The sequence below is a fragment of the Oenanthe melanoleuca genome, chromosome 9 (assembly GCF_029582105.1).
Source record: "Oenanthe melanoleuca isolate GR-GAL-2019-014 chromosome 9, OMel1.0, whole genome shotgun sequence".
Taxonomy (NCBI): Eukaryota; Metazoa; Chordata; class Aves; order Passeriformes; family Muscicapidae; genus Oenanthe; species Oenanthe melanoleuca.
Genome location: NC_079343.1, coordinates 5,567,185 through 5,592,987, shown reverse-complemented (window position 1 = coordinate 5,592,987; position 25,803 = coordinate 5,567,185). Strand labels below are relative to the sequence as shown.

At 44.5% G+C, this 25,803-nt stretch overlaps 1 protein-coding gene across 1 annotated transcript; it reads right to left on the bottom strand.

The window, feature by feature from the left end:
• Positions 1 to 46: 46 nt before the first annotated feature.
• EHHADH (enoyl-CoA hydratase and 3-hydroxyacyl CoA dehydrogenase) lies at positions 47 to 25,111 on the bottom strand. The gene is made up of 7 exons (XM_056498299.1): positions 24,974 to 25,111; positions 18,030 to 18,133; positions 17,126 to 17,298; positions 15,467 to 15,578; positions 15,109 to 15,213; positions 8,782 to 9,123; positions 47 to 2,521 (listed from the first exon to the last, which is right to left on the bottom strand). Exons 1-7 carry the CDS (start codon positions 25,042 to 25,044, stop codon positions 1,251 to 1,253), a joined length of 2,178 nt encoding a protein of 725 aa, XP_056354274.1. The 5' UTR covers positions 25,045 to 25,111; the 3' UTR covers positions 47 to 1,250.
• Between the last annotated feature and the right edge of the window lie 692 nt (positions 25,112 to 25,803).

The following is a 25,803-nucleotide window of genomic DNA, read 5'->3' as shown; positions in this document are numbered from 1 at the left end:
ATTTGCTTTTTTCCCACTATCTCACGTGACACCATATAATCTGTCATTAGATAATCAAAGCAGTTTTATTAAATTAAAATCAAAAGATAAACATTTGGTGTCCCTGAGAAGGGAATACAGACCAACCTATCCCCACACCACACTGGAAAATGTGAAATGGAAGATTTTGTCCCAAAGCCTCAAGTCTGGAGCTAGTTTGGCTGCATCTCACTCTGCTCAGCCCTTTGCTACAGATCTGCCACCTCCCTGCCTGCCTGCAAGCAGTGTCCCTGCCTGCACAGCTCTTGTGTTGTGCCCTTCCCAGAGCATCCTCTGATCTTGTGGAAACCTGGTCAGTGCCAGGCCGTGTTACAAGCTGGTCAATTAGAGCCTGTTGAGCCTCAAGACCTGGTAGCTGTAGGCAAGCAAGATGTGGGGAGTGATGGCAACACTGAAGAGATGCCAGAAGATGTTTCTGCTTGGACAAAGCCAGGTGGGGATAATGGCAACAGAGGATGGAGTCTGGATGCAGAAAGCCAGTCGTGAGCCAACACCACAGGGCAGTTTAGTCAGGCTGATGCATTTGTGGCTTTCCTGGCATTTATTAGAGACTCCTCTGCAGCAGGGAGAAGAGACAGTACCAGGGGACAGCAAGGGACTGCCCCTTGCTCTCTGTCCAGACCTGCTCTCTCCACTTGTCACTTGACTTAACCTCTGAAAGCTGCTGCACCCTCATGCCATCTGCTCCCAGCAGCAGGAGGAGAGCAGGTTCCAGTTGGCTGGCTGCAGAAGAGACAGGGAATTGAGGAGAGGTGGTTGCACAGGAAAGAACTGAAACAAACTGGGAAATAGGTTGAAGACAGGATTTGGTAGATCCGGCAGGTCTTGGTTGAAGTGTGATTGTAATTTTCTTGGCTCCAGTCATGATTTGCATTGTGGGCTATAAATGCTGCTCCCTGCCTTCCCCAAAGACAGACTGGAAGAGAAGTATAGCTATGATGATCTGCAGGCAGTGCAAAATGAGATGGGCCTTTACACAGCAGTGTGTGAAGACAGTGGGTGAGGCTGGGGCTGAGAGAGAAGGATGGATGAAGGCAGAGGTGACCTGCAGCAGGTGGGGAACTGAGATCAATTATCAGCCAAAATTATTCCCTGCATAGGTCTCAGAAGGCCTGTGACTTTGTTAACAGGCCTGTAGCACTTTGTGTTTTATTGGAAGAGGCAGTGCAATTAAAGCATTGGTTTCAGGAGATCAGCCTCCAACAGAGGAATCACAGCTTGGGGCTCTGCCGGCTCACGTAGGACATCCAGTCCTTGAGCGGGGGGTTCCCCACAGCCACCAGCTTTTTCAGAAAGGCATTGGGCCGTAGCCTGGGCACATCAGGGTGGGCCTCGGAGTACTTCTGCAGTTTAGCCAGCACATGGGGGAGCCCCACGGTGGAGGCATAGAACATGGGGCCGCCCGTGTGCTTGGGCCACCCGTAGCCATTGACATAAATGACATCCAAGTGCTCTGGGCCTGATGCTATTCCCTCAGCCAGGATGGCAAACCCCTCATTGATGAGGGAAAACAAACAGCGCTCCAGGATTTCCTCCTGGTCTATAGAGCGGGTCTTGATGTTGTGGGTGTCTCTGTACTGGGCCAGGAAGCTGTGGAGCCATGGGTCTGGCGTGGCTGTCCTGCCCCCGGCCCTCTCGTACCGGTACCAGCCCCGGGCGGTTTTCTGGCCGAAGCGGCCGTGCTCGCACAGCAGGTCTGGCAGGGGGCTGTAGCGCTGGCCCTGCCGCTGCCGGGCTGCTGTGCCCGCGGGCAGCGACGGCCCCGTCAGGCCCTGGCCCTGCCGGGACCTCCAGCCCACATCCAGCCCTGCAAGGTCAGACATGCAGAAAGGGCCTATCTTAAACCCAAAATCTTCAAGAACCCGATCTACTGCTTCTGGCCTGCTTCCTTCCTCTAAAAGGAAAACTGCTTGTTCTACGTACGGAAACATCATGCGATTCCCAACAAACCCAAAACAATTCCCTACCACCACTCCAACTTTTTTCAGGGCTTTGGCCAGCTGCATGGCAGTGGCAATGGCGGTGGGGGACGTGTGGCGGCCGTAGATGATTTCCAGCAGCCTCATCACGTGGGCAGGGGAGAAGAAGTGGGTGCCAATGACCTGCTGTGGGCGGCTTGTGGCAGAAGCTATTTCGTCGATGTTCAGGGCTGATGTGTTTGTACACAGCAAGGCTCCCGGCTTGCAGATCTTTGACAGCTTGTGGAATATTTCCTTCTTCAGTGCCATGTTCTCAAACACAGCCTCGATGACTAGGTCTACATCATGCAACAGATCAAAGTCCACAGTGAACTGGAGACGTGCAGGGTTATGGAAATCCAGGGACTGGGCACCCCCTTCCATTTTCATAGCCTCACGTTCCAAAAGGAGCATCACAGCTTTTCTTCCCTTGTTCAGATACTCCAGGTCCTGCTCCAGGGCCACCACAGGTATGTTGGCCTTAACCAGAGAAGTCACAATGCCTCGGCCCATCGTTCCCAGCCCTAGGGATAAAAGTAAGATAGAATCAAAGACTATGAATAGAAAATTTATCTCTTGACAGTAGCATTTTCTTTGTATCTACAGGATAAAAAGTGGAGGCCTCTGGAAAAAAAGTAGTGCATACATAGAAAACAGATATTGAAGACTAGGAAAAAGATGCATTTGCTCTTTCAGTGAGCCTAGGTTTTTGAAAAGAGGTAGCACAGACGCAAGTTAGCACCCTCACAAGCTTACAAAATGCCAGTTGGCACAGACTGTGTGACTCACATCTTATCTCTGCAAAGTTTTATACCTATGAAAACCAGGATCATTGAGGAGTGAGAACCTGGGGATCAAAGAGAGAAGCTCTGAGTTACAGCTGCAACCCTGTTACCACCCTCTGCAGGCAGGTTCAAAGCAAGATTTCACCCTGAGGCTATGAGTGCCTCCCTATTCCTGTGAGATGTCTGTTATGGGCATTAAGCAGATACATCCCCCAGAGGTTTTGACACTAGCAAAGTTCAAAGAATTGGCTTCTCCCCTGTCCTTCCAAGCTTCCTCTTTGTCTCTCTCCTTTCTGCACTTCATTGCGTGATCTTTGAAGAAAAAAAAAATTTAAAAAATCAGCTGCTATTTCTGTAAAGACTTGGATGCTGATCTGCTCTAAACTTTGTCTCTAAGGTCTTGTGTATCTCTCAGTGCCTGGTCAAATGGAATGAAACTAATGCAGTGTTCTTAATCTAGATTTCAACATCTTCTCTCTCCTTTTAAATCATGCTGCCACATCAGAAGTCTTTTGCCTGCACTTTCTGTCAGGTATCTCTGCCCACCAGGAGCTCTTCAAGTCCTCCAAAACAGGCAATTCCTAACTGCTGGAGATTCTCAAAGTCAGTCTTCCTTGTTCAACCACACAGTTAAAGCTCTTGCCCAGAATTCCTGTAACTGAGAATCAATCCACATTGTAATCTTCCCCTCCAAGATCCATAAATGTGCTACCCCCAGCTCATACCCCCAAAAATACCAATGTAGAGATTACTGGTTTGATCTCTTGCACCAGCTCTGTCCTCTGTGACATTAAATGAAGCTGCACTTTCCTGTGACACACAGCCCACATCACTGATCCTGCTCTCCCACAGTGGAGGCTTTTCTGACTAAATTAATACAAACTAGCGAGGGAAGGTCAGCACAATTTTACCAGCTTTGAAAGTGCGAAGCCTCTGAATGGGAGGATTATTAATATCCTAAAAAAACCAGCAACCAGACAAAGTATGGGTTTGTTATAATTCTGTAAAAATGATTTTTTTAATCTCAGGTTTACAAATGAAAGTCAGCTAAACAGATAAACAGGAACAAGGGGATTAAAAATTTTGTCTAAATCAGCTTTGTAAAGAAGAGCTGAAATGATGTCATCATTTAAACAAGTTCCAGCAACCAAGGTCAGACAAGGTAGGATGTTTTTCCTGCATGCTACACACTCTTGATTTAGTTCTGTACACCTTCAGCTTGTGTGCACACCAGACTTTTCAAACATTCCCTGCTTAGCCACCAGAAGATAGTTTTTACTGGCATCACTAGCTGGCAGCCTGCTTACAAACCATCATTACACTCCCAAGCAAGTGCTGAGGTTCCTTTCTAGGAAATTTGATTTGCTATTTCATAATCAAGTTCTGCTGAAAACTAATTTGAAAATAAACTAGAATAACATGAATCAACTCTTAGTAATTCAGTGTCTATGGTTTGCTGGCTGAAAAAACCTGAACATGAGTAGCTGCTCCCACTGTGCTCACTCTCCAGAGCCTTTGATGCAGGAGCAGGTACAATTAGGGACAGGATTTCCCTGGCTTTGGTGAGCCACACGAGGTGCTTTCTTCCTGCAGTGTGGGAGGGTAACTCACCCCTCAAACCCAGCCCCATCTGCCAGGCTCTCTTTAGACATCAATCTGAAGTGTTTGCAGCTCCACATGACTCCCTCTTGAAGTCTCTTCCTTTGTCTCTTCCTTCCACTGTGGAGGTCTGGGGTTTCTCTCCAGAATTTCCAAGTTCTCCACACATCCTGGGTCTTATGCACTCCTGATCCTCCCAGCTCCAGTGTCACGACTGAAATCTTAGTGGTTCTCTTGCCATATGAACACACTGCCTTTTCCTAAATCGAAACCTCTTTTGTGAGCAGATTTCTCAAGCTTCTTTCCCAGGGAAGCTCTGCAGTGGTGCCAGGTGATTCCCCCAGTTGCTTTCATCATGAGTATTCCATGCAGGTTTCAGCCATCCCCAGAGACAGGCACACATGCTTGTAGTACTGCACTTTATAGGCCACTGGAACAGGCTTATAGATAAGATATGAGCTTGCCAAGCTTGTTTCTGACCTAAAAAAGCTGTCTCTCAACTTCCTGCAGAAGTCTGCAATGGCCTGTATGAAATGATGTTTAATGAAGCTGGCAGAGAGAGTAATGAAAGCCCCAAGGGATTTGTTACATTAGAGCTTGCACAGCATGATTCCCCTGGAAATATTTTCTAAAACTGGGCTATTAAACTAAGGAGAGCTTTGGCTATCTAGCAGCAAAAGAGACATTTCTGAGGACTCCTCTTTTGCAATTCAGAAAGCCAAATGATCTTGGGGAAGAATGTGTTAGAGCAGAAAAAAAAATGGCAAGGGATCATTAGGCTTTACATGTGTAGAAGGCTGTGGAGGAAAGAGGAATGGAGATGTCTCATGCTCAGCTCAGATCACACAAACTGAAACATGGTGAGGAACTGCTCCAGAATTTCTGCTGTATGTTCCATTTTCTTACTCAATAGTGTTCTCCCTTCCCCCAAACCAGGAAAAACCCTATATTCTCATGTTTCATGCAGGGGACTATTTTTATGTCCATCTTTCCTAAAAAGACTGAAATCTGCTTTAGGAGCAAGAGCAGTGCCCAGCCATCCTGCTCTTGGTCTTTTATTATGAAATGAAGCTTTGACATATAATTAAACCACATTTGTACATATGTAATTTCAGACCAAATATGGGTATGACAAATCCATTTGCTGGGCAAGCTGAGTGAATAATGATGGTTAATTATTGATCTGTCACGTGAGGTACTTAGAATATGAAAAATCATACAAAATTAATTGAACAATTTTAAAATACAAATTTCAAAACAAAAGAACTTGAAATATGTACAAGGCAGATCATGTACAGTCACACACTACAGAAATACTGATCCATGGAAAACACTCTGAACTATAATGAATATTTGGATGTTAAATTGCCTGGCAATTGAAATAATCCTTTACAGATTGGTAAAATTATGCAAGGACTGTTCCGGTTTTCCCGATAAAAACAACAATAAGCAATTGGCAGTGATGGGCTGCTGCAGGCTGGGGCTGCTGCTTTCTCTGTTTCAGGGTATCAGTTTCAAACAGAAATAATGTAATACTCCAGGCAAGCAGGGAACTGTGGGGAGATGCAGCTGCAAGGGACAGAGAGAAAAGAACCTTCTTTCTGGATGTTGAGGAAGCAGAGAAAGTGAAAAGAGGTGGGAGCCAAGAGTTCAGAACAACAAAAGCAGAGGAAACAAAAAGTCAACATGAAAAAGTCAACATGATCTTTTCAGTTGCTTCTCACCATGCAGTAATAAGAGATGGAAGCAGCAGTATAATGCAACATGGGTTTAGTGTGTGAAACAGCACAGCACTGCCTGTGGGAAAGTGGGTTCTGCATGTTTTCTGGGGAGCCTAAATTGAGGCAGCATCTTTCTCTGACTGCCCTCCTCTCTGCAGCAAAAATAGAGAGACTCTGGGTCACCTAGCTAGGCTCAATACTTGCATGGATGAGCAGCACTATATTAAAAGGTGTCAGTCCCTCTAAAATCATCCCTAGGATTTTGATTTCTGGTGCTGCAAGGATGTACTTCAGATCAAAAACATGAAGTTACAAAACACTGTAGAGCATTGTACTGGCTGGAGAATGACTTTTTGTTACAGTAGCCTGAAAGAAAAAATCGTGTTGGCATGTTCTCTGCCTGTCTCTAATGGACTTACAATTTCACTTATATCAAACGGCAAAATAGGAGGGAAACCTTCCAGAAGAAGGAAAAAAAAGCACAACAAGATGCAGAAAGGAGCAGACAGAAAGCAGAAATCCCACTTTGGTGTGGGATTCAGGGTTAGAAGGAGGTCATCAAGAAACTCCAAGATAAGATATGTCATATGAAATAAAGTATGACATGAACAAGGGCATAAGCAAAGCAAGCTCTACTGGTGGGATACAGGGGTTGTGTAATGGAGCAGTGGATTCAATAAGGGCTGGAGTCTGGGTGAGTGTCAAGGCCCTGAGTGCACTGATGGGATTTAAGGTCCCTGACCAGCCACACTTGGAGCTTCCACCCACCTGCACTGCCCATTGACTCTGAGCCCCATTTAAGCTTAGACCTGGGCTCATTCCCCTTTCTTAAGCTTCCTTGGAGGAGTTCTGGTGGCTTACTGTAGCTACGGCTGCTGTTGATCCAGACCTCAGCCTGCAGACTGGCTTCCCACCTTTACCTTGGACCTGCATCATCCTAGAAACTCTGTACTTGTCTGGACATGGTCCTGAGCAATGTGGCCTATGTCAGCAGAGATGCTGGACAAGGTGACATTCAGAGGTGCTTTCTTGCCTCAAGGATTCTGTGGTTCTGCCCCTATTATTGCCATTGGCTCCCCATCCTTGGGGTGCTGCTGCTCCCTGCCAGTAGATAATTAACTGGATGTGTTGAACATGGCTAATATCAAGGTTGCCTGTTACCCTGGGCATACCAAGCAGGAGCAAGGAAGAAACATCTTAGTACCTGATCTTGGTGTAATTACTCCTGGAATGCTGTTCCTACTTTGGCTCTGCACATTTTATGAAGTGTTGAAAAATTTGGAAAAGTTCAGGGTAAATCAAATGACCAGAGTGTGACAGATTGTGCTTGCAGCAGAAGTATCAAAGCACTTAGTTTAGTTGTTCTAAAGAGGAGGAGTTAACTTGGGCATTGTCTGTAATCAGCTATGAAAACACTGAAACCTAGGGGTGAGGTTGAGACAATTTCAGATGCTAATTCAGAAATCTGTCCAGAGAAGAGTGGCAAATACTTAATCCAATGGAAGAGACATGCAGCACAGCCAATTCTGCTTGGAAATAACATAGAGATTATGTTTCTACTAGAAACTTTCAAAGAGAAGTTGCACTTGTCCTCAGAATTCCCTCTAGCTCAGTTACAGCCCCAAAATAGGCAGCTCAGCTCTAACAGCCCTTCTGGCTAAAACTGTCACTGTGATTAGGTCTTTGCAAGTGTATTGCTCTGGCGTAGTTTAGCAGCACAGAGCAGAGAATGTCCCTCCTGGTCACCTGGTCATTCTCCCAAACTGCAACACGAGCCCTCCTGTCAAAGCACACACAGCAGGACTGACCTGTCTGGGACTGACAAAAGTGCATCTCCAAACTTCTGTGCTCTTCCAATCATAGAATAAATCTGGTAATAATTAATGTCTCTTTACCTGAATGCTTTAAGAGCCACAGATCCTTCTCACAGGGTTTGTGGACAGATGTTTAAAAACCCATTTTTATTAAAAATACAGCATGATAGCTAATGAAGAGAACTTCCAAAAAAATATCTATGGCCTTAAAATGAGTCGTCAGACAGCTTAAGAGCCCTGAGAAGCACCTAGAAAAACAAGCAGTGTTAATCTGGTAAGATTTCCTTGAAACAGAATGGATGTTTTCCAAGTGCTCCATTACTTGTCTAACCATTTTTGAGTGCTACTATCAACAGCTAGAGCTGAAAGATATTTTTTTTTTAATCTCAGCAGTGCATTGAAGGTTTTGTTTAAATTGCTCTTATAAAAAATTAATGAAGGCATTATCTTGCTGGGCTACAAAATGGCAGGAGTGGATCCCAGTGAGATGAAATCTTCTTAAAATACAGCTGTCAAAACATTTTTGCATTAATATATCCCTGAGTGACTCTGTGCACATGCACTTGCAGTACAGAATTAGACCAGGAGGAGGAGAATTTCCTACAGACCTGCTTCTAGCACGAAGCAAATCCAGGTCTCGGTGTTTAAAAGGGAGCAGACTGCTTATGGTCCACACACGAAGCTATCTCTGAAGTGAAAGAAAGCTACTCTTCCAAAGGAAGGGGGGACATCAGGTGCTAATCTAGTGGCATGCAAGTTGAACTTGGAGCTTCCCAATGCAGTGACAGCTTCACCAATGGGTGTGGGGTATCTGTGGGTGTGAGTGGCTGCGCTCAGTCCCCACGCCGCAGCTCCCGCTCCTTACCTATGACAGCCGCCCTGCGCACGGGCTGCGGGGCAGCGCTGCTCCAGGAGGCTCCTGTGGGAGTTGCCCAGCGGCGCACGGCTCTCTCCGCGAAGAAGGCGTACTGCAGCGCCCGGGCCTGCCCCGAGCTCAGCAGCACCTGGAACAGCTCCCGCTCCCGCCGCACCCCCTCCGCAAAGGGCGTCTCGGTGGCGGCTCGCACGGCCTGGAAGCACAGCTCCGGAGCCAGGCACCCCCGCGCCTGCTTCTTCACCTTCACAGCTGCTTCTTGCAGAAACGCTTCCATGTTGGGCAGTTTGGGAACTGGCTTTAGGCTGAGCCTGCGGGGTCCCAGCGGCTGACCTGGGGGAAAGAAATGGAGTTACACAACAAAGCATCCTCATCTTTTCAGATGTAATATTTCCTGTTTTCCACAGGCTGGGAAGGCAGTCTGCCTCCTCTTCTTCAACTCCCACTGCATTAGGGCTTGCATGGCATGATGAGCTGTCTACAGCTAAAGGGGGTCTACAACTAAAGCTTCTGACATTTCTCCTTATTTCTGCTTCCTCTGACAATTACGATTTTTCATGTCCCTTCTCACACTTCAAAAAAAGTAAGGCTTTATTTTCAAAGAAGTAATTCTCTTCTTCCTTTTCTCAGCTTCTTTCCAGCTTGACTTTCCAGTTCTCTCCCTCTACAGTCCCAGATGCCACATTCATATGGATCTTTCTATAGGCTTCAGTAATGAAGCTTTCCTCCAGTTCTCTTTAGTATTCAAGACCCAGTTGCCACTAGCCAGAGGCATTAAAGCCAGAGGCCTGACCCAGACTTTGACAAGAGAGAGGAAAATACACCCTGACTTCTTCCCTGACTGAAGGAGCCCCTCAAGTCACTTTGGAACTAACCAAAAGGAGATCTCACTCAGCATGAGTTGGGCAGCAAATGAATAACAAGGGAGAGTTCATGTTTGTGTCAGCAAGGGATCAAGCAGCTACACAAATATGAAGTTCATTACAGACAGAGGTTGCTATGGTGATACCTAGAAAGGATTTTAATTGGGAGAACTTAGTTACATTTCATAAGTCAAAATTTTCTGTCTTCTTCATAAGTATAGACCTGGCCATATTCAGGTGTTCCTCTGCTCTAAAGGCAGCTTGCTCAGTAAAGACCAGGGAGGAGCAAGATCAGCAATTGGGGATGTATCCCCTTGATACCACAAGATTCTCACAAAGACCCTGCTGTCATCACAGCCATATCCAGACTATTAACTGTAATATGGCACTGCATGGATTGCTAGTGCTGCTCCCAAAAGCAGCCAGGACTGCCACTAAAGTCAGGTGGTGGGCTGAGAACCTCATGGTGAAGCTCTCTGGGGACAGGGTCTCATTGCTCTGACCTCTTAGATGAGCTCTGCCATGGGGGCACACTTCCTTCCAAGGCAGCATATTGCATCCAACTCCCCTTTATCTTCCTGTTGTCGAGCTAGGGAAGTGCTAATGCACCTGCAGAACACTCAGAAAATCATACAGGGTATTCTGAAGAGCAGGAATAATGGCAGCACTGCAGGCGTGGTTGCCTGAGGAACATGTCCTGACTCTAGCTCTTCCTCCAAGACTGAGCAATGCTTAGGAGAAACAGAAATAGAGAAAGTTTCCAGGATGAGTTAATATACTGATTTCTTGTAATAATGGTCTTCAGACCTCAGGTTTTTAATTAAGCCTCTTAGTGAGCACAAAAAGATGAGCACTCACTGTGTAAGTAGCTTCCCTTGTAATCAGAGTTCATAAAAATGTTTTCACATTGACAGTGGATACCAGTTGTATCAGTCAGTATTGCAGGATTTAGTCAGAATAATATTCCTCTATTTTGGAATAATTTTTTCCTCTAAATCTAAGTTTTCAACCTAGAAATGCTCCGCAGTTCCTTATTTAAGACATAAATAGTGGGTTATATTCCATCACAAGAGGAAAGCTCAGGCTTGTCCCAGAAAGCTGATCTGATGGCTGGAGGATAGGGCAGATCAAGGCACTTCATATGATATCCAGTGGAAAGGGCTGGTAAAAAGGGAATGGGAACCTTTAAGCTTGGTCTTCAGACAGCAAATATTATTGTAAGCACAAATGGTGATGGGGAACAGGAGACAGTTCCTCAGACTAAAAAAAACAAACCTCAGGGTCCTGTAATGAAACTCTTATTTTAGCTGTAAACCAAAAATGTTAAACAGCACCTCTCTTCAGTATCTCAGCCTCTGCAATGCTAATAAGAATAAAGGACATGTTTATGATCAGGAAAGAATTATCAGAATCCAAATCTGGGAAGAAGACATCAGTGTGGGACACCTGCAGCTTGATTTCTGAAAGTAAAGCAGCAGAGAGATGATGAACAGGGTCAGACATCAGTGCTGCAGGAAAAACATCATCCACACAGAGGAGTTAACAGAGACTCCTGTTTTGTTTACCAGGTTTGTAGTCCAGGTGGCACAAAGGTCAGATCGAGTCTATAAAATTTCTATCAGCAGATGCATCATGTATGTATGCAGTATCAAATATTATGTTATTGAAAGAAATATCCTCCCAGAATTGTAAGCCCCTGGGACACTATGAGATGGCATGTGCAAGAGACAGGGCCAACCTAATGCTCTTCCTCATGCAGGGAATTACTCGTGAATTTTTGAGGAATAAACTGAGCCCTGCCTCTGCCTCTCAGGCTGCTAGAGACAATTCCAGGCCATGTCAGACTTTTCACAAACTCTATTTGTGTCCAAGGGACACTTGGCTAGGTCTCTGTCTAATGAAGGTGTCAGCCAGAACCTTGAGCCCTGGGGAGAGATTAAAATGTCTTGATATTGTGCATCTTGGCAGAGATGGCTCACAGGAAGCCCTTGCAGCTCTAAAGGAAAGCCTTTCCTCCAGCTTCCATTTCAAGGATGCAATTACCCACCAGCTGCATCTCTTCTGCCCCTGGCTTTGATGAGCCTCAGAAGGAACATCTGCTTCCTCCACAGCAAGTCCCAGTAGCTTACAGGCAGAAACTCATCATCTTTCCACACAGATTAGTACCTGGGGGACTTGAGCTACTCCAAATTGCTCTGTTTTTTCTTTACTCTGGTGTAAGGCATTGGTATTGCTTTGCTTTGAGGTCAATCAGCAGATGGGGTCAGAAAAATAAGGGGTGTATAAACCCCTTTCAAAGTCTGCTGTGTGGAGGCCAGGAGACAATTTCTCCTCTGGTTGAGGAAGACCAGAGTAGGCCAACAAAAAGTGGTCAGGATGAAATGCAAACTGCTGCATGCCACCAGCAGTTCCAGACATTTGTCAATTTTGTGATGCCATCATCTGGGAAGAGCCTGAAATGCAGCTTTGGATTACTGCAGTGAGCATCAAGCACATTTAATGAAGGGACATTCTCCTTGTCCCCAAGGATTTAGGTCCTGTCTATTCCACTTAAAAAATGCCTTGAGAAGTGAAGATTTTTTTTTTTTAGCCTGGAGAAGCCAGTTTGCCGGGAGAGGTCAGAGAATTATTCTCGCTTCCTACCTGCAATATATAAATACTGGTTTTCAATGAAAAATCTAACTCAGAATCAGTAATTGCCTCTGTGTATTCCTACACCCACTTACTGTTTCAGAGCATCTTTTGAAGGTGTTCTTCATTAGAAACAATCCATAAAAATGTATGGATGAGAATGCTCTCCCAATGTGCCATAAAAGTAGCTCTGTCAGCTGTGTATCACAGCAGTAATCAAGGACCCCTGATACAGTAAGGCAGTCATTTGAGACTGATCTCTTGACATGAGATACTGCAGCTCCAGCACTGAGAAAGCTTTAGAAGAAAATTATTTCTGAATTGATTCTTTGAGAGTTATCTCACAGTACAGCCTACAGAAATTCCAGTGGTGACAAAACCAGTTATTTAGCCAGACTGCTCTGCAAGAAGTCAGCAGTTTTTTTAAAAAAATCTCATTAGAAACAAAATGCTGCATGGACACAAAGCCAGTGGAATTTTGTGATGGCAGTTTTTTTGGTACATTCTCTCTGGTTTTAATAAGTTTATCTGAAAAATATTCACTGAAAACAGAACTCCATGTGAACAAACTCCAGACCAGCTATACAAGACTCTAATCTCTTCTGCAGCCCTGTTAGTGCTTGATGGAGAAAAATGAAAGTGCTTCCTTGCCTTTGTATGACAGAAAATTTATTAACTTTAGGCAAAGGCCAAAGCAAAAAAAAGAAACATACAGGCCCTGGGTGCACCAATCTTTCAAATTATTAGATAACCTGAGGGTAAATGGTGCATCAAAACTTGTCATGGTCTTCTGCGGGGTCTAATGAGAAATTTTTCAAGCAGGAAAGAAATAGATTAGCTGGCTCACCAGTGTTTTCACTGTTAAAACACGTACTGTAAATGCTAGTAAAGCTGTTGGACAGAGTCTGAAAGCATTTTTAAAGTTCTGTGGGAGTTGATGTATAGTGTGATGTGAAACACCGTCAATGACATTACTCATTTTTTGCTGGAGTAGCTCAAACCAGCAATAAACAGAGTGAAAAATCTAATAATGAGTAAGACTGGGACAGGCTACCTGCTGGACATTCAGCCAGGTTCCTTGTATGCTTATACAACTCAAAAAAATTAAAATAAATATTGGTAGCTAGAATTTCCAAAGAAGATGAAGCTAGACAATTTCCAAAGAAGACAAAGCTAAAGAACATGATTTTGCCAGCATTGGTAGTGAACATAAACCCCAGAAAGCAAGTTACCCTGAGAAATAGTATGGTCAGTGCTTCCTTCCTGAGGGTCTCCTCTAAGGCCAAGCTGGCTTTCACAACTGTCAGACACTGCACAATGTCTGTCATGAAAGAAACAAGCATGCAAATATCTAAACTTCACCCAATTGCACACAGCATTTGTTGAAATCCAGAATGTTTCCTGGGTTGCCAGTTCCAGCAATGTATCCATTACTCATTTCATGACACACTGCTGCTGCTGCCATCAGTACTGGCATAAATCTTGTGCAAAGCATCATTCAGAGCCCAGAGGGTACCTCACAGGGAGCACTGTTTGTTGGTTAATTTCCCTAGAAGAGTGGTAATATTTCACTGCTCTCCCAACAGATAGAGAAACAGAATTCTCATTCAAAACAGACAAACTCAGTGAACCAAAGTACCTTTGTTTTTCTTAGAAGCAGCAGTGAAGTACATCACCCATCTCTTGCTAAAGAATTATATTTAGTCTGATGACATACAGGAAAGAGAAAAGAGGACTGCTTAAGTCATTGATTCTGCACTAGAAAATGAAGCCCTAATGTATGTAGGATGAATACAGTGAGAAGGATGGACTATAGAAAACCCAACCAAAGAGTACCTTCATGCCTGCCTGGTACATCTCAAGGTGTGGGCTAGTATACAAGACACTGATATTAAAGAACAGTCTATTCTTTGAATTATCTTAAAACACAGTGCACTGTCATCTAGGACAGAGCTTAGGCTGCCTCAGCATGTAGCATGGAGAAGAGGCCTTGTCTGTAGTGAAGAGACCTGGAGGAGCAAAACCAACATCCCAGCTTGGACAGCGTTGCCTGTAAAGACCATGTGATCAAAGCAGGAAGAGTCTCTTGCCTTCCTGCATTCAGCTCATTGTGACAGAGCCCCAGATTAAATCCAGTGGACAGGTTCCAAAGGTACAAAGAGGTCAGTAGTGGAAAAATGTCCTGTTTTCTCTCAGGGTAATGCTCCTCATGCTGCACAAGGAATGTTCCTCTTCCTAAGTTAACTCCAGTGAATTTAATTCTGTTATTTCTAAGATGGGGGAAAAAAAAATCTCTCCCCATCCCTCCCATCTGCACAGGCTATTTTTTTACATGGCACCCAAAGGATTAGGGACAGAATCACTTGCAGACCATGGATCATTAAATTGAGCAGAGGATGTGCCAGCCCCTCCACTACAGGGAGAAAGTTATTTTTGCTCAGCCATTACGGATTGTGCAACCAGAATGTGTGCAATGCCACCTGGGATCCAGAACTGTATATGGATAGAGCACTTACTCTCTAAAAGCTGCAGAGTGCAGCATTCCAGAGGAGCATGTGAGTTTGGCTATACAATTAAAAACCAGGAGGACTTGATAGATATCTCTTCTCTGGATCTCACTTGAATTTCTGCAGCTTTCCAGCATTTGATTTTTTTCACTTCAGACAACAGGAAACAAATACTGCAATTAATTCTGTCTTATATGGATGCCAAAACTCAAAAATGGAGTATATAAATTGGAACAAACTGGTGGGCTTTTTCTGACTCTTTTCAGCCCTGAAAAACCACCAATTATTTCCTGGAACTGCTACAATTTGTTCCTCACCAATCACTTTGTTTGCCAAACGGATTGCTGCCTCAATGGTGTTTTCTTCCACAATTTCATCAACCAAGCCCAGCTTCAGTGCTTCAGTTGCTGGAATGTGTTTTCCTGCCATAAAAAGAGAAATAAGGTGACTACAGTGGGCAATTTTGTTCTTTTCCATCTGATCAAATGACTTCTGCAGCTGGTAATTAGCCCCTCATGGGTGGAAGCAAGTAGAATTACAATTCCAGCAGCTACACAGGTAAAAGATTCCTGGTTTTTAGACCAAGCTGGTATGACTCAATGCCATGTTCTTTGGTTTTTAGACCAAGCTGGTATGACTCAATGCCATGTTCTTGTATACAGACATAGAACTTACCTGTAGTGATCATATCCAGAGCAGCTGGTACTCCAATCAGTCTGGGGAGTCGCTGAGTGCCTTCAGCACCTGGAAGTAACCCTATGGTGACCTCTGGCAAACCCATCCGAGCCTAAAAGGAAGTAAAATAAAAAATCTGATCAGAAAGAGTGGTAATCGATGACTGAGCAAAACAGAGGGAAGACAAGCAGATGTGAGTCATGTTGCTCCTCTAGGAAGCCCCAGAATTTCTACATAGAAACCTCATCCTTGCTTTTTGCTACATAAAATATTTAAGAAAAAAAATGCCACCATTTGAAGGATTTCTGTACAAAGGCACAAGGAAAATGAGACCTTTCAGAGGATTTCTGTGCCAGTAAAGCCCTAAGGGACAACTGTGGGCTCAACAGCATTCCCTTGATTGACACATGTCAATAATGCTTTCAAGTAGTTGTTACCAACTGTCAGAGGCCATGCTGGCTTTGCTTTCATCTCCCTGCTCTAATTCCTGCAAGTTTAGTAAAGAGTCGGAAGGAACCTTAAAACCATCTTGTTTCACTACCTGTCATGGACAGAGACACCTTATACTACACCAGATTGCTCAGAGCCCCACCTAACTTGGCTTTGAACACCACTCAACTCTTCCTTAATCTTCCTTCAAAGGTCTTTTGGTGCATTTGACATCTGGTAGAGTCATGGCAGATAAGCCAGGGGCAGCAGGAAGTGTATAAGGTCTTCTCTTAAAAAATTACCTAGATTTTGTTGCCTTTAAAAAACAGTTTGCACATTTTCTATTGAGCTTTTAAAAGATTTTGAGTTACTACCTATAGTCCAGTAGTCATGGCAGTTCATGATGTGGTTTAGTGGGCATGGTGGTAATTGGTCAAAAGTTGGACTTAGTGATCCTGGAGGTAATTTCCAACCTTAATGATTCTGTGATTCCATGGCCCTCACCTTAGGTGGCACAGAGGATGATGTGGAGTATTTCTTTATGCTGTTACAGCAACCCACACTACCACAGAGAAAGTGATTCACTGCAGAAGTGAGGGAATGGCTCTGTCTGTGAGGTGTCTGTACAAGGAGACAGGTACTACTCAAGGTGGTTCAGCATTCCTGAGCCTTGAAGGAGAAGACTGAAGAAAAAACCCCAGATCATTCCTGAAGACTCTTCAAGCTGTCTTTTGATCGAAGTGCTCCTTGGGGACCCAGAGCTCATGAGGAATCTAACTGTAAATGCTCCATGCTAGCTGGGTTTAAACCATCTAAAGAAACTAGGCCATGAGCAGAAAGAAGTGCAAAATTCACAGGGCTGGGGAAAAAAATAAATAAGAGAAAGTCACGCTGCATGAGTCAGTATGATACAGCTGTCTGCATTAGAATATAGATAATGAGACCTAGGGCAAATTAACATTTGGTTACTGAAGTTTCTACACAGCCACCTTATCCTACTAGTTACTTTATATTTAGAAATTACTTGAAATTAGTAAGTAAGACTTAGGAAAGACGTCAAGGATGGTGGTGCAGGTAAAGAATGATCACACGGACTTGTATCCTATAGCTGTAAAGCCACTCTCCTCTGGGCAGAGGGTCCCAGGAAAGGCACCCTGTCCCTCTTCTCGTGCCATCTGTACCTGGCTCCCGGTGCGTTCGGCAGCCCCCCTGGCCCGCAGTGCGTTTTACCTTCACGTGTGCAATGCGGTAGTGACAGCCCAGCGCCACCTCCAGGCCTCCTCCTAAAGCCACGCCTTCGATGGCCGCCACCACCGGCTTCTCGCAGCTTTCGATGAGAGACACGATGGGGCCCAGGGCACCTCCGTGTCTCTTCGGAGAGGAAAATCCTCGGATGTCAGCTCCTGAGGGAGCACCAAGAGGTTAGGAGGAATTAGTAGGCGAGGCGGTGACTGGAACAATCCTTCCCTCTGTGCCACTGGACACAGCTGCTCACAGATGCCCAAGCCCTTGCAGAGCATGCTGGTGGCAGGAGAGTGGTTAACAGGAATAAATCCCTTTTGGAACTACCTTCAAGGAACTCTGAATCTTTGATCCTGTTCACAGAGCTCCCAGGAAGGCTGAGTACAAAAATACAGAGTAACTGTAAGGATCATGCAGTCACTGCAGAAATTTGCAAACATTCCTGGTGTAATATGAGCCTGAAATAGTTAAGTGCAAGTTACAACTAACAAGCAATGTTGAACTCCACAGAAATTCCCTAGCTTTTCAGGCTTCTTCAACTGATCTGTTATTCACCACTGGCCCACCTCAGGTACATTCCATACACTAGACCAGTAAATGGTCCAGAGATCTTACATAAATAAAGATATGGACACTGATAAAACACTAGGCTATTATGGAGTTGAGCAGCTGTCCCTCTTCTCAGAATGAACAGACCAACTTACTCCTGGCCTATTTCAAGGTCCAGCTTATGTGCCCCATGTCAGTTGTGGCACAGCAAAACAGACAAAGCACCCTCTCTGACCCCTTTGGCCATTTCCAGCCAAATCAGGACTTCTGTCAGCAGTGTTATGTGGCAGAGATAGGACGGGTGGAGAGCGTTTCATCTTTTGCTCTGTGTTTGATATCTTACCTGCACTGAATTTCCCATTTTCACCACAAATCATAACAGCTTTCACTGAGGGATCTGCATCTGCATTCTTCAGCCCATCCTCTAAAGCCTGGAGAACTGGCAGACTGCAATAAAATAGAGATTCAGTGAGTAGCCATCAACTACATCCCCCTTCCTGTCTGTGTTATGAACACCAAGCAGCCCAGTGAAGATGAGCACCATGTCCAACAGGCAGTCCCCATGGCTGGCTGCTGCCACAGCCTCTCCACGGGAATCCTCTTAGTCTTCTCTTACTCCAAGGACAAACACCCAAACCCAATAGGCTAACCTGTCAGTCACTGCCTGGAGACTCCTTTTCAGGCTATGGCACTGCTGTTTCCACAACAAGCACCACAGGGAAATGTTCTTTTGAAGATGTCTTTATGAATTAAACATTCAGATTTTCAAGAAAACAGTTTAGCATAATTTAGGAGTAATTAATGCTAAACCACTGAGAATATAAGAACTTTTTGAAAGAAGCTCTAGGGATAAAAAAAGTTTCAAACACCTGACACAGGCTGTGCTGATGTTAATAAAGCTTTCACCTTGTGAAGATCTGCATATAGGTCCAGACTTAAACTGGTGTGGGATCCTGTCAAAGGGAATTTGGGCATGAAACACTACACAGAACATGTCTTGACTCATCTGAACAGGCAGCTCTGCAGACACCAGTAAATGTGGCCAGAAAAGAATGAATGAAGAATTTCAAAATGGATCTGTAGAAGCATAAATAGTATTTTTTAAAATCAGATATTTCAAAAGTCTGACCCAACTGTATGTTCACTTTGCATTTGCCTCTTTAAAGCTAATTCATGTGTTTGTATGGATGGACTTTGAGAACCTAGTCTGTTTTAGAAGTGGTAACAGTAGCAATAGTAGGTAAAAATAGAAGCTTTAACACTTCAGTAATAGAAATATTAATACAAATTTTATGTATACATAATTCAGATACTAAAATGTACTGATATACACACATACTGATATAGTTTGTGAGAGACTATTCTGTGTGCATGTGTAGAGATGCGTCTGATAAAGGTAATCTGAGCCACATTCAGTTGGAGGCTGGAGATATATCCAAGAAGTATCATCCACTTGCCCAGTTCTTTACAAAGCCAGCTTTCCTCCCTAGACCTTCTCCTGAGGTCAGCTCCACTTGTGAGCTTGGTGCTGAGGGAAAGGGAGCAGAGCTCTGCTGATGCCCAGTGGAGAAGAGCAGTGTTAATTACACAGAACTAATAAAAAGGTTTGAGGCATACTCAGCTTGTGAATGTTGCTCTATGTATTAGAAGGCATTTCATCTAAAAAGGAAGCTTGTCGTGAAGTAGATGAAAAACACATCATTGTATTCTTAAGTACAGACATTTTTACAGAGCAATGCTTGCAGAATTTATGTGGGAATCCATAGCCTATGAAGGGAAACCTGTGAGCCCAAGGAGCTCTCTGTAAAAGCCAGCTGTGTGAAGGAATCCCAGCATGTAGGAAGCTAGGTTATAAGGATAGCGCAGGATAGTGCAGAAGACAACCTTTCCCAAGGAATTACAGCTGTACTGATTGCTGTACCCCAGTGAGGATGGGTGTTATAAAAGAGTGGGCTAGCTGACCACAAGCTGCAGTTGGAGCTTGAGATCCAGATTCTGCTGGCTGTGCTGTCAGGAGGTAGGGGACATGTGGTCATGCAAGGGAAAAATAAGGTAAGAAAATGCTGTGTGAGGAACAGACAGGGTCAGGCAGCTGGGTAAGGGGCAGCTTGGGGTTAGCCAGTCATGAAGAAGGAAGAAGGAGAGGACTCAGTGCTGTGTGGAGCTGCCTGTAAGAAAAGGAGTCAGAGCTGTGTGGAGCTGCCTATGAGGAAAGGAGTCAGAGTTGCCTGAAAGATGTCCCCTGAGAGAAAGCATGAAGTTTTTAATAAAAAACTGGTGTCAGTGCCAGTGATGTTCACCTTGATGTAATTACTACACCACCTAACCTGTGCATATTTGTCCTTCAAAATCTGAAATTAAAGACAAACCATTGGCAAAGTCCAATATTCAGGGCTGTTGGCTGAGGAGAGATGTCTAAGAGGGTCTCCAGACCACCTGCTGCCTGTAAGGCCATACTACACAGAAGGGTCAGCAGGAGCCCTGAGACCTGACAACCAGAGACTGTGAGAAATGTTATTTTTGGAGAAAGAGTAGCCAGTTATGTACCAGTTGTCCAATCCAGACATCAAAGACAGCTCTGAAGTCTGAGGTTAGTAATGGTTCTGAAGGCTGAAACTTAAAATAAGAATAATTTGGCTGTGCCAAAGTAAAACTAACAGGTGAGTCAGGAAAGGTCTCTCTACTGCATGTAAGTCCACATAGCAGACTATTAAAACCTTTCCAGATTTTATACACTAAATGTGCTTTAATATGTTAAAAATTGTTTTATCTCCCTGCCCTTGGCATATCTGTGGTTGCTGCTATTTGAGGACAGGCTGCACCCAATGCTTGCTGCTCTTTCAGTTCTGTTTGTGAATCAGTGAAGAGCCAGGCCACAGCAATACCAAAATCACCCAGGGGCTGGGAGATTGCAGGGAAAGCCATTAGGAAATGTCATTACACTCTACAAAACATGGTGCAAAGAGGGAGAAAAAACATGTTCCATGACACAAACAAATGTGAAGTTACTAATTTTCAGCAATTGTACAGACAAATAGCACAATTCCATCAGGAACAGACAAGAAGCAATCAGTATTTCTGTGTCTGTTCCAGGCATGTGACCAGCAGATGCAAAATACCCATCTAGAATGGTTGTCTGCAGCAAATGGAAAAGTTCAGGGCTCTGTGGAGGAAATCATCACAAGCTCTCAACACTTACAACAACATACTACTACCAAAACAAACAAGTCATCAAGGCTGCTACAAAATCACAGTTTGATCCCTGCCTTGCCTTTCTTAACCCAACAGGACTGTTTATGGCAGTAAATAATTTAACTTGGTACTTGTATAAATATCTCTTTGATTTCCATATAACATTTTTCCCAATGGGAATTTTTGTGGGATAAAAAGGAAGAAAAATCAGACTTTTGGCAATTTATTTCTTTCCTTAGATGGAGTGATAATTTTGCCTTAGATTTTTCACAGTCCAACACACAGACTGCATGCTTTGTCATTCACATGTTATAACTGACACTAAAAGATGTAATTTTCAATTAAAGCATTATAGTAAAATATATGATAATATATTTTATAAAAATATTCATGAGAATTCCAGCTTCAAACTGCTAGAGCATTAAAGAAACAGTCACTGTAATTTTGCTAAGTATTTCCTTACGGTGACACTGTAATTCATTTAGCAGCAACAATGCAAAAATTCCCTCCATGCTTTCCAAGGTTGCATCCCCTCCCATGCCATGCAGTCAGTTCCACCATGGGTGCTATTTTCACTGCAAGAAAAGTGATTCTGCCAAGGTGATTCAGTATTTCAGGAACTTGAAACAGATGCTGTTAAAGAGTAGGTGCACATCAAAGCAAGAGAATATTCTTAGAGGTCACCATACCAGTTTTTTTTTTTATGTTATGGAACTCATTGCAGTGACTGTGATGTGCTGGATTTATAACAGGGTTTTACTCTTTACCTTAAATTTTTCCCACTTTAGCTGGAGTTTGTGAATGTGAATTTTTTTCATTAAAAAAAATAACCTAAGAGAATCTTGAATATTTACGTAGTCACATTTAAAGAAGTGAGACTCAAATCTAACTGAAAAATGTTGTTTATGGAAAACATGCTGGTTTGGTCCTTTCCCTTCGTATTTTTCTCAGCTTCTAATAAGCTTTAAAAACCTGGAAACCCCAAATCTGAACAACAACAATCCAGGCTCTCCCATTGTTACAGGCTTCTTTTCCTTTGGATAGCTTCCTGCAGTGTTTTTCTTTGCACTAACTGCTGGATATCACCTAATCCCCTACTTGAAATTGAGGACTTGTGTGCTGGATTTACCTGCTCTGCTCTCCCTTGTTCAGTGCCAGATCCAGCTGCATCATAGCTACTGTCACATGTTGTTGTGTGACAAGTTGCTAATACAGCTTGAACTGTCCTGCACATAAATTAAGGCCAGAGCCAGAATGGCATCTTTTGGGTGGAATTTTAGAGTAGTTGTTCCAGGGAGCAGGTGCTTATTCATCCCAGAATTTTCTCTCTGTATCTCATCCTGATGAGGCGCTGATCCATGGGTAATCGCATTCTCCTCTTGTTGCTACCTGTCTGAAACTGCAGCTTCTCTCATCTCCTTTACATTTTCTGATTTTTATGGTGATCAGGGTGAGGAAGACAATCTTGGCAGCCAGGGAGTGCCTTTCCCAATCAAACCTGTTATGCTGTCATACTTCATAGAATCCCACACATAAGCTCCCCTATTGCATGGCCTTCCCTATCCTCCCTGGAGCTTTTCTGTCCTTGTCAGCTCAAATGTTGAAATATTCCTTAAACTTCTTTTAATTCCCATTGCCTGCAGCCTACCTCTGCTGACAAGGGGTAGTCAGTCCTTCCTTTTGCAAATCTTGTCTTTCTGTTCCCCCAGACTCCCAGTTCTTTGCATATCTAAATTCCTTTCCTTAATGCCAAGGTCTTGTAAATGCAGATCTCTGAATACTAAACTTCTGCACACCAGGTAAAAACCCTCCAAACAGATCAAATTTGGCACATGCCACCTCTGCTGGTGGAGAGAATGATTAGCTTAAAGGGGAGTCTGTGTGGGAACCAAATTTGCTGCCAGACTCTCGAGTCAGCACACACTTCTCAAGAAAGCACTGCCCCACAGGTACACAGCAGAGGACAGTGTCAGACAGGAGAAAGAAAATTCCTGCCAACCAGTGGCTTCTAAAGTGCTGATGGCCAGTGTGGTGGCCCAGGAGGGGGAAATGGATAACGGGGAGAGGTAGGGGAGGCTGGAGCACAGCAGCAAAACCTTACCAGTCTTAAAAACCATTTGTGCTTGCTGTGAAATGAAATTTTTAGGATTGTAGGGCATGAGTCTTGTCTGTAACTTGCACTGCCTGCTATCACCTGTGCAGTCAAACATTCCCAACAGCACTAACAAACTTGCTCCTTGTGGTCCAGTACGGAAATATGCAGAAGTAGGAGGAGCACCCAGGGATCAGAGTGTGCTCTGCCTTTCCTACTGCAGTCAGATCTCAGCTAGCACCTACTCAATGGCAAGGCTGTGGGAATTATGGACCTCTTAAAACAGATATTATAGCACCCAGGGATCAGAGTGTGCTCTGCCTTTCCTACTGCAGTCAGATCTCAGCTAACACCTACTCAATGGCAAGGCTGTGGGAATTATGGACCTCTTAAAACAGATATTATCCTGGCATGCCACCAAAGACCACAGACATGTCTCAAGTTGTAGTTTAATCCCTCTGAAGTCTGCCAGGGTCTTCCTTCTTTTCTGTGGGGCTGAGGGACTCACTATCTGTTACCCTTGGTGTATCAGAACTGCACTTTGCTGAGGGTACCGCTGGGCCAGAAGGAAAGGGCAGCAAAGGCAAATATCTGTCCTGAAGAAGTAGTTGTGCTGTTCTGTTCAAAGATTTTCTCCAGGGCTTCTCTAAAGAGGGGAGTTATGATTCCTTGAGCAAGTATCTGTTACTGTTGATGGTTGGACTCAGTGATTCCATGATTCTTTAGGTCTGTATCTTGTATTTTTCATGGTAAGGATTGAATGTTTATTGTGAGCACAGCCTGGAAGTTTTCTTAGGTTGGTCTTGGGCACAGGAGGTCCAAAGGATTTCTTAGCCCGTACAGTTCTGGGAGTCTTACATGGCTGGTTCATCTAAACTCATCAAGTCACTCCAAGTTTCTCATTGTAATTACCTGAGCATGTGAATTATTGCACTCCTAACAAGCTGCAACAGAAGAGTGAGCACTGCCAGCTGAATATAGCTTTGCTACAGAAAAGCATCAGATTTCATCTCCTTTTCATGCTCTTCCTTGTCTCTATGAGCTTTTTAACAAACTTTCTCATTTATAAGTCAAACACAACTGCAGTGGGTTTGTTTTTTTTTTTTTTTGTCTTGTGAATACAGACTGAATAGACACTATGGTCACTGCTACTGAACAACTGCAACTGCTTATTCAGGACTAAAGGAACTAAACCCCACAACTAATGTAAAGCCAAAATCATGCAGGGTCTTTTCAAGACACATGAAAAACTAAAATTTCAAAGGCTCATACAGATTGATGTTTGATTGGTTTTGCACTGGCTAGTGTTTGAGATTGCACGGGGCCCTTCTTGACCAAGACCAGTGTTTGGAGGCCAAATTAACTGCTTTCTGATAGCCCTGGCTGGATTTAATCCTGGCCAGCTTTGCTTGCTGAACCATGCCTGATATCCACAGAGCCCTTTGTCCTCTCCTCTGTGCACACTTGGATAGTGCAGGGATTTGCCAGGCAAGCACTGAATGGTGTGTGGGGCAGGCAATCAAACCAGGAAATCTGAGGATGGACTTGTACCAAGCAGCGCTGAAAGCACTCCAGGCTGAGCTAACGCTGCTGTGCTATCTTGCTGAAGCAGTGTCTTGATGTTTAAAGACCGGCAAGTGATGAGAAATAGGCAAAGTTCTTAAATATCCTCCAGGGGAGATGACAAACATCATGGTTTGCTTAACCTGGCACCTCTCCTGTGAAACCCCCCAACTAGAAGTTATAAGAAAGAGCAGAAGTTATGGCGAAGTCGAGCACGTTGTTTGCAAAGGGAGATCCAAGCTACCTCTAAAGGAGCCGCCCGGGCCTCTGCGAGTGCTGAGCGGTGCAGAAGTCCCGGCTGAGGCTCCCTGGGGCCGCCCTCCCTCTGGCACTGGGCGGAACCGCACTCGGGCACGGAGAGAGGGAATGAGGTGAGAGGGAAGGAGATCGGAGAATCCCCACCCGCTCCCAAAGGGGCCCCCAGCCCCTGCCGGCGGTACCTGAGCGCGTTGACAGGCGGGTTGCGGAGCCGGATGACGGCCACGGCCGAGCCCCTCGCGTACTGCGCCATGCCGAGCGCTCCCGCTGTGTCCCCGTGTCCCCGCGGTCCCCGGGCCAGCCCCGCCCGCAGCCCGCCCCCACCGCGGGGCTGGCCCCGGCCGCGGCCTGCCTCTGCTGGGGCTGCCAAATGCGGAGTACGCAAATTTCTCCTAAGAAAGGATGTTCATTAGTGTTTGATCTTTGTAACTTTCAAGCCTAATCAACGAGAAAGTTGATTCCACCCGTGAGGCAGCAGCTCACAAGCTATAAGTGGTGTCCAGGTGCTGGCAAGAGAAATTCCTTTTAGGGTAGAACGGCCTTGTTAATGTCTAGGGCTCCACAGGTTTCAGTGATCTCAGTCCCGGGGGGGAGCGTTGACAGAGCTCGGGAGGAAGGACGTGTGTGATGTGCCACTGAGAGTGGGCACACTGAATGCAGAACTTAGAGGCCACAAGCACATTTGGAAGAACCCCCAAAATAATGAAGAAACTAATAAATAATTTCAGCAATTGTACTGAAATCAGCTCTGATGAATAAAAGGTAATTCCAGCAGGGGCAGATCATGATCAACGACTCACAGACCACTGACCAGAGAAACCACTGACACAAAAGAAAGACTGGACTAATTAGCATGAGAAATGAGAGAATAATTAATCAGCAGAAGATAGACTATTAAATAAGAGGCAATGTAACTTGCAGCCATTGAACATTAATACCTTCATTTGCTAAAATCTATAAATAGTGAAGAGTTTTGATAGTTGTGCTGGCTTTGTAGATTTGCCACCAAGCC

Excerpts from the sequence above, each read along its gene's own strand:
- EHHADH (XM_056498299.1), bottom strand. The coding sequence starts at position 25,044 with ATGGCGCAGTACGCGAGGGGCTCGGCCGTGGCCGTCATCCGGCTCCGC. Across the intron at positions 15,579-17,125 it reads ACCGCATTGCACACGTGAAG|GCTCGGATGGGTTTGCCAGA; the intron begins GTAAAACGCACT and ends ACTTCCTTTTAG. Across the intron at positions 9,124-15,108 it reads TTTGGCAAACAAAGTGATTG|GTCAGCCGCTGGGACCCCGC; the intron begins GTGAGGAACAAA and ends TCTTTCCCCCAG.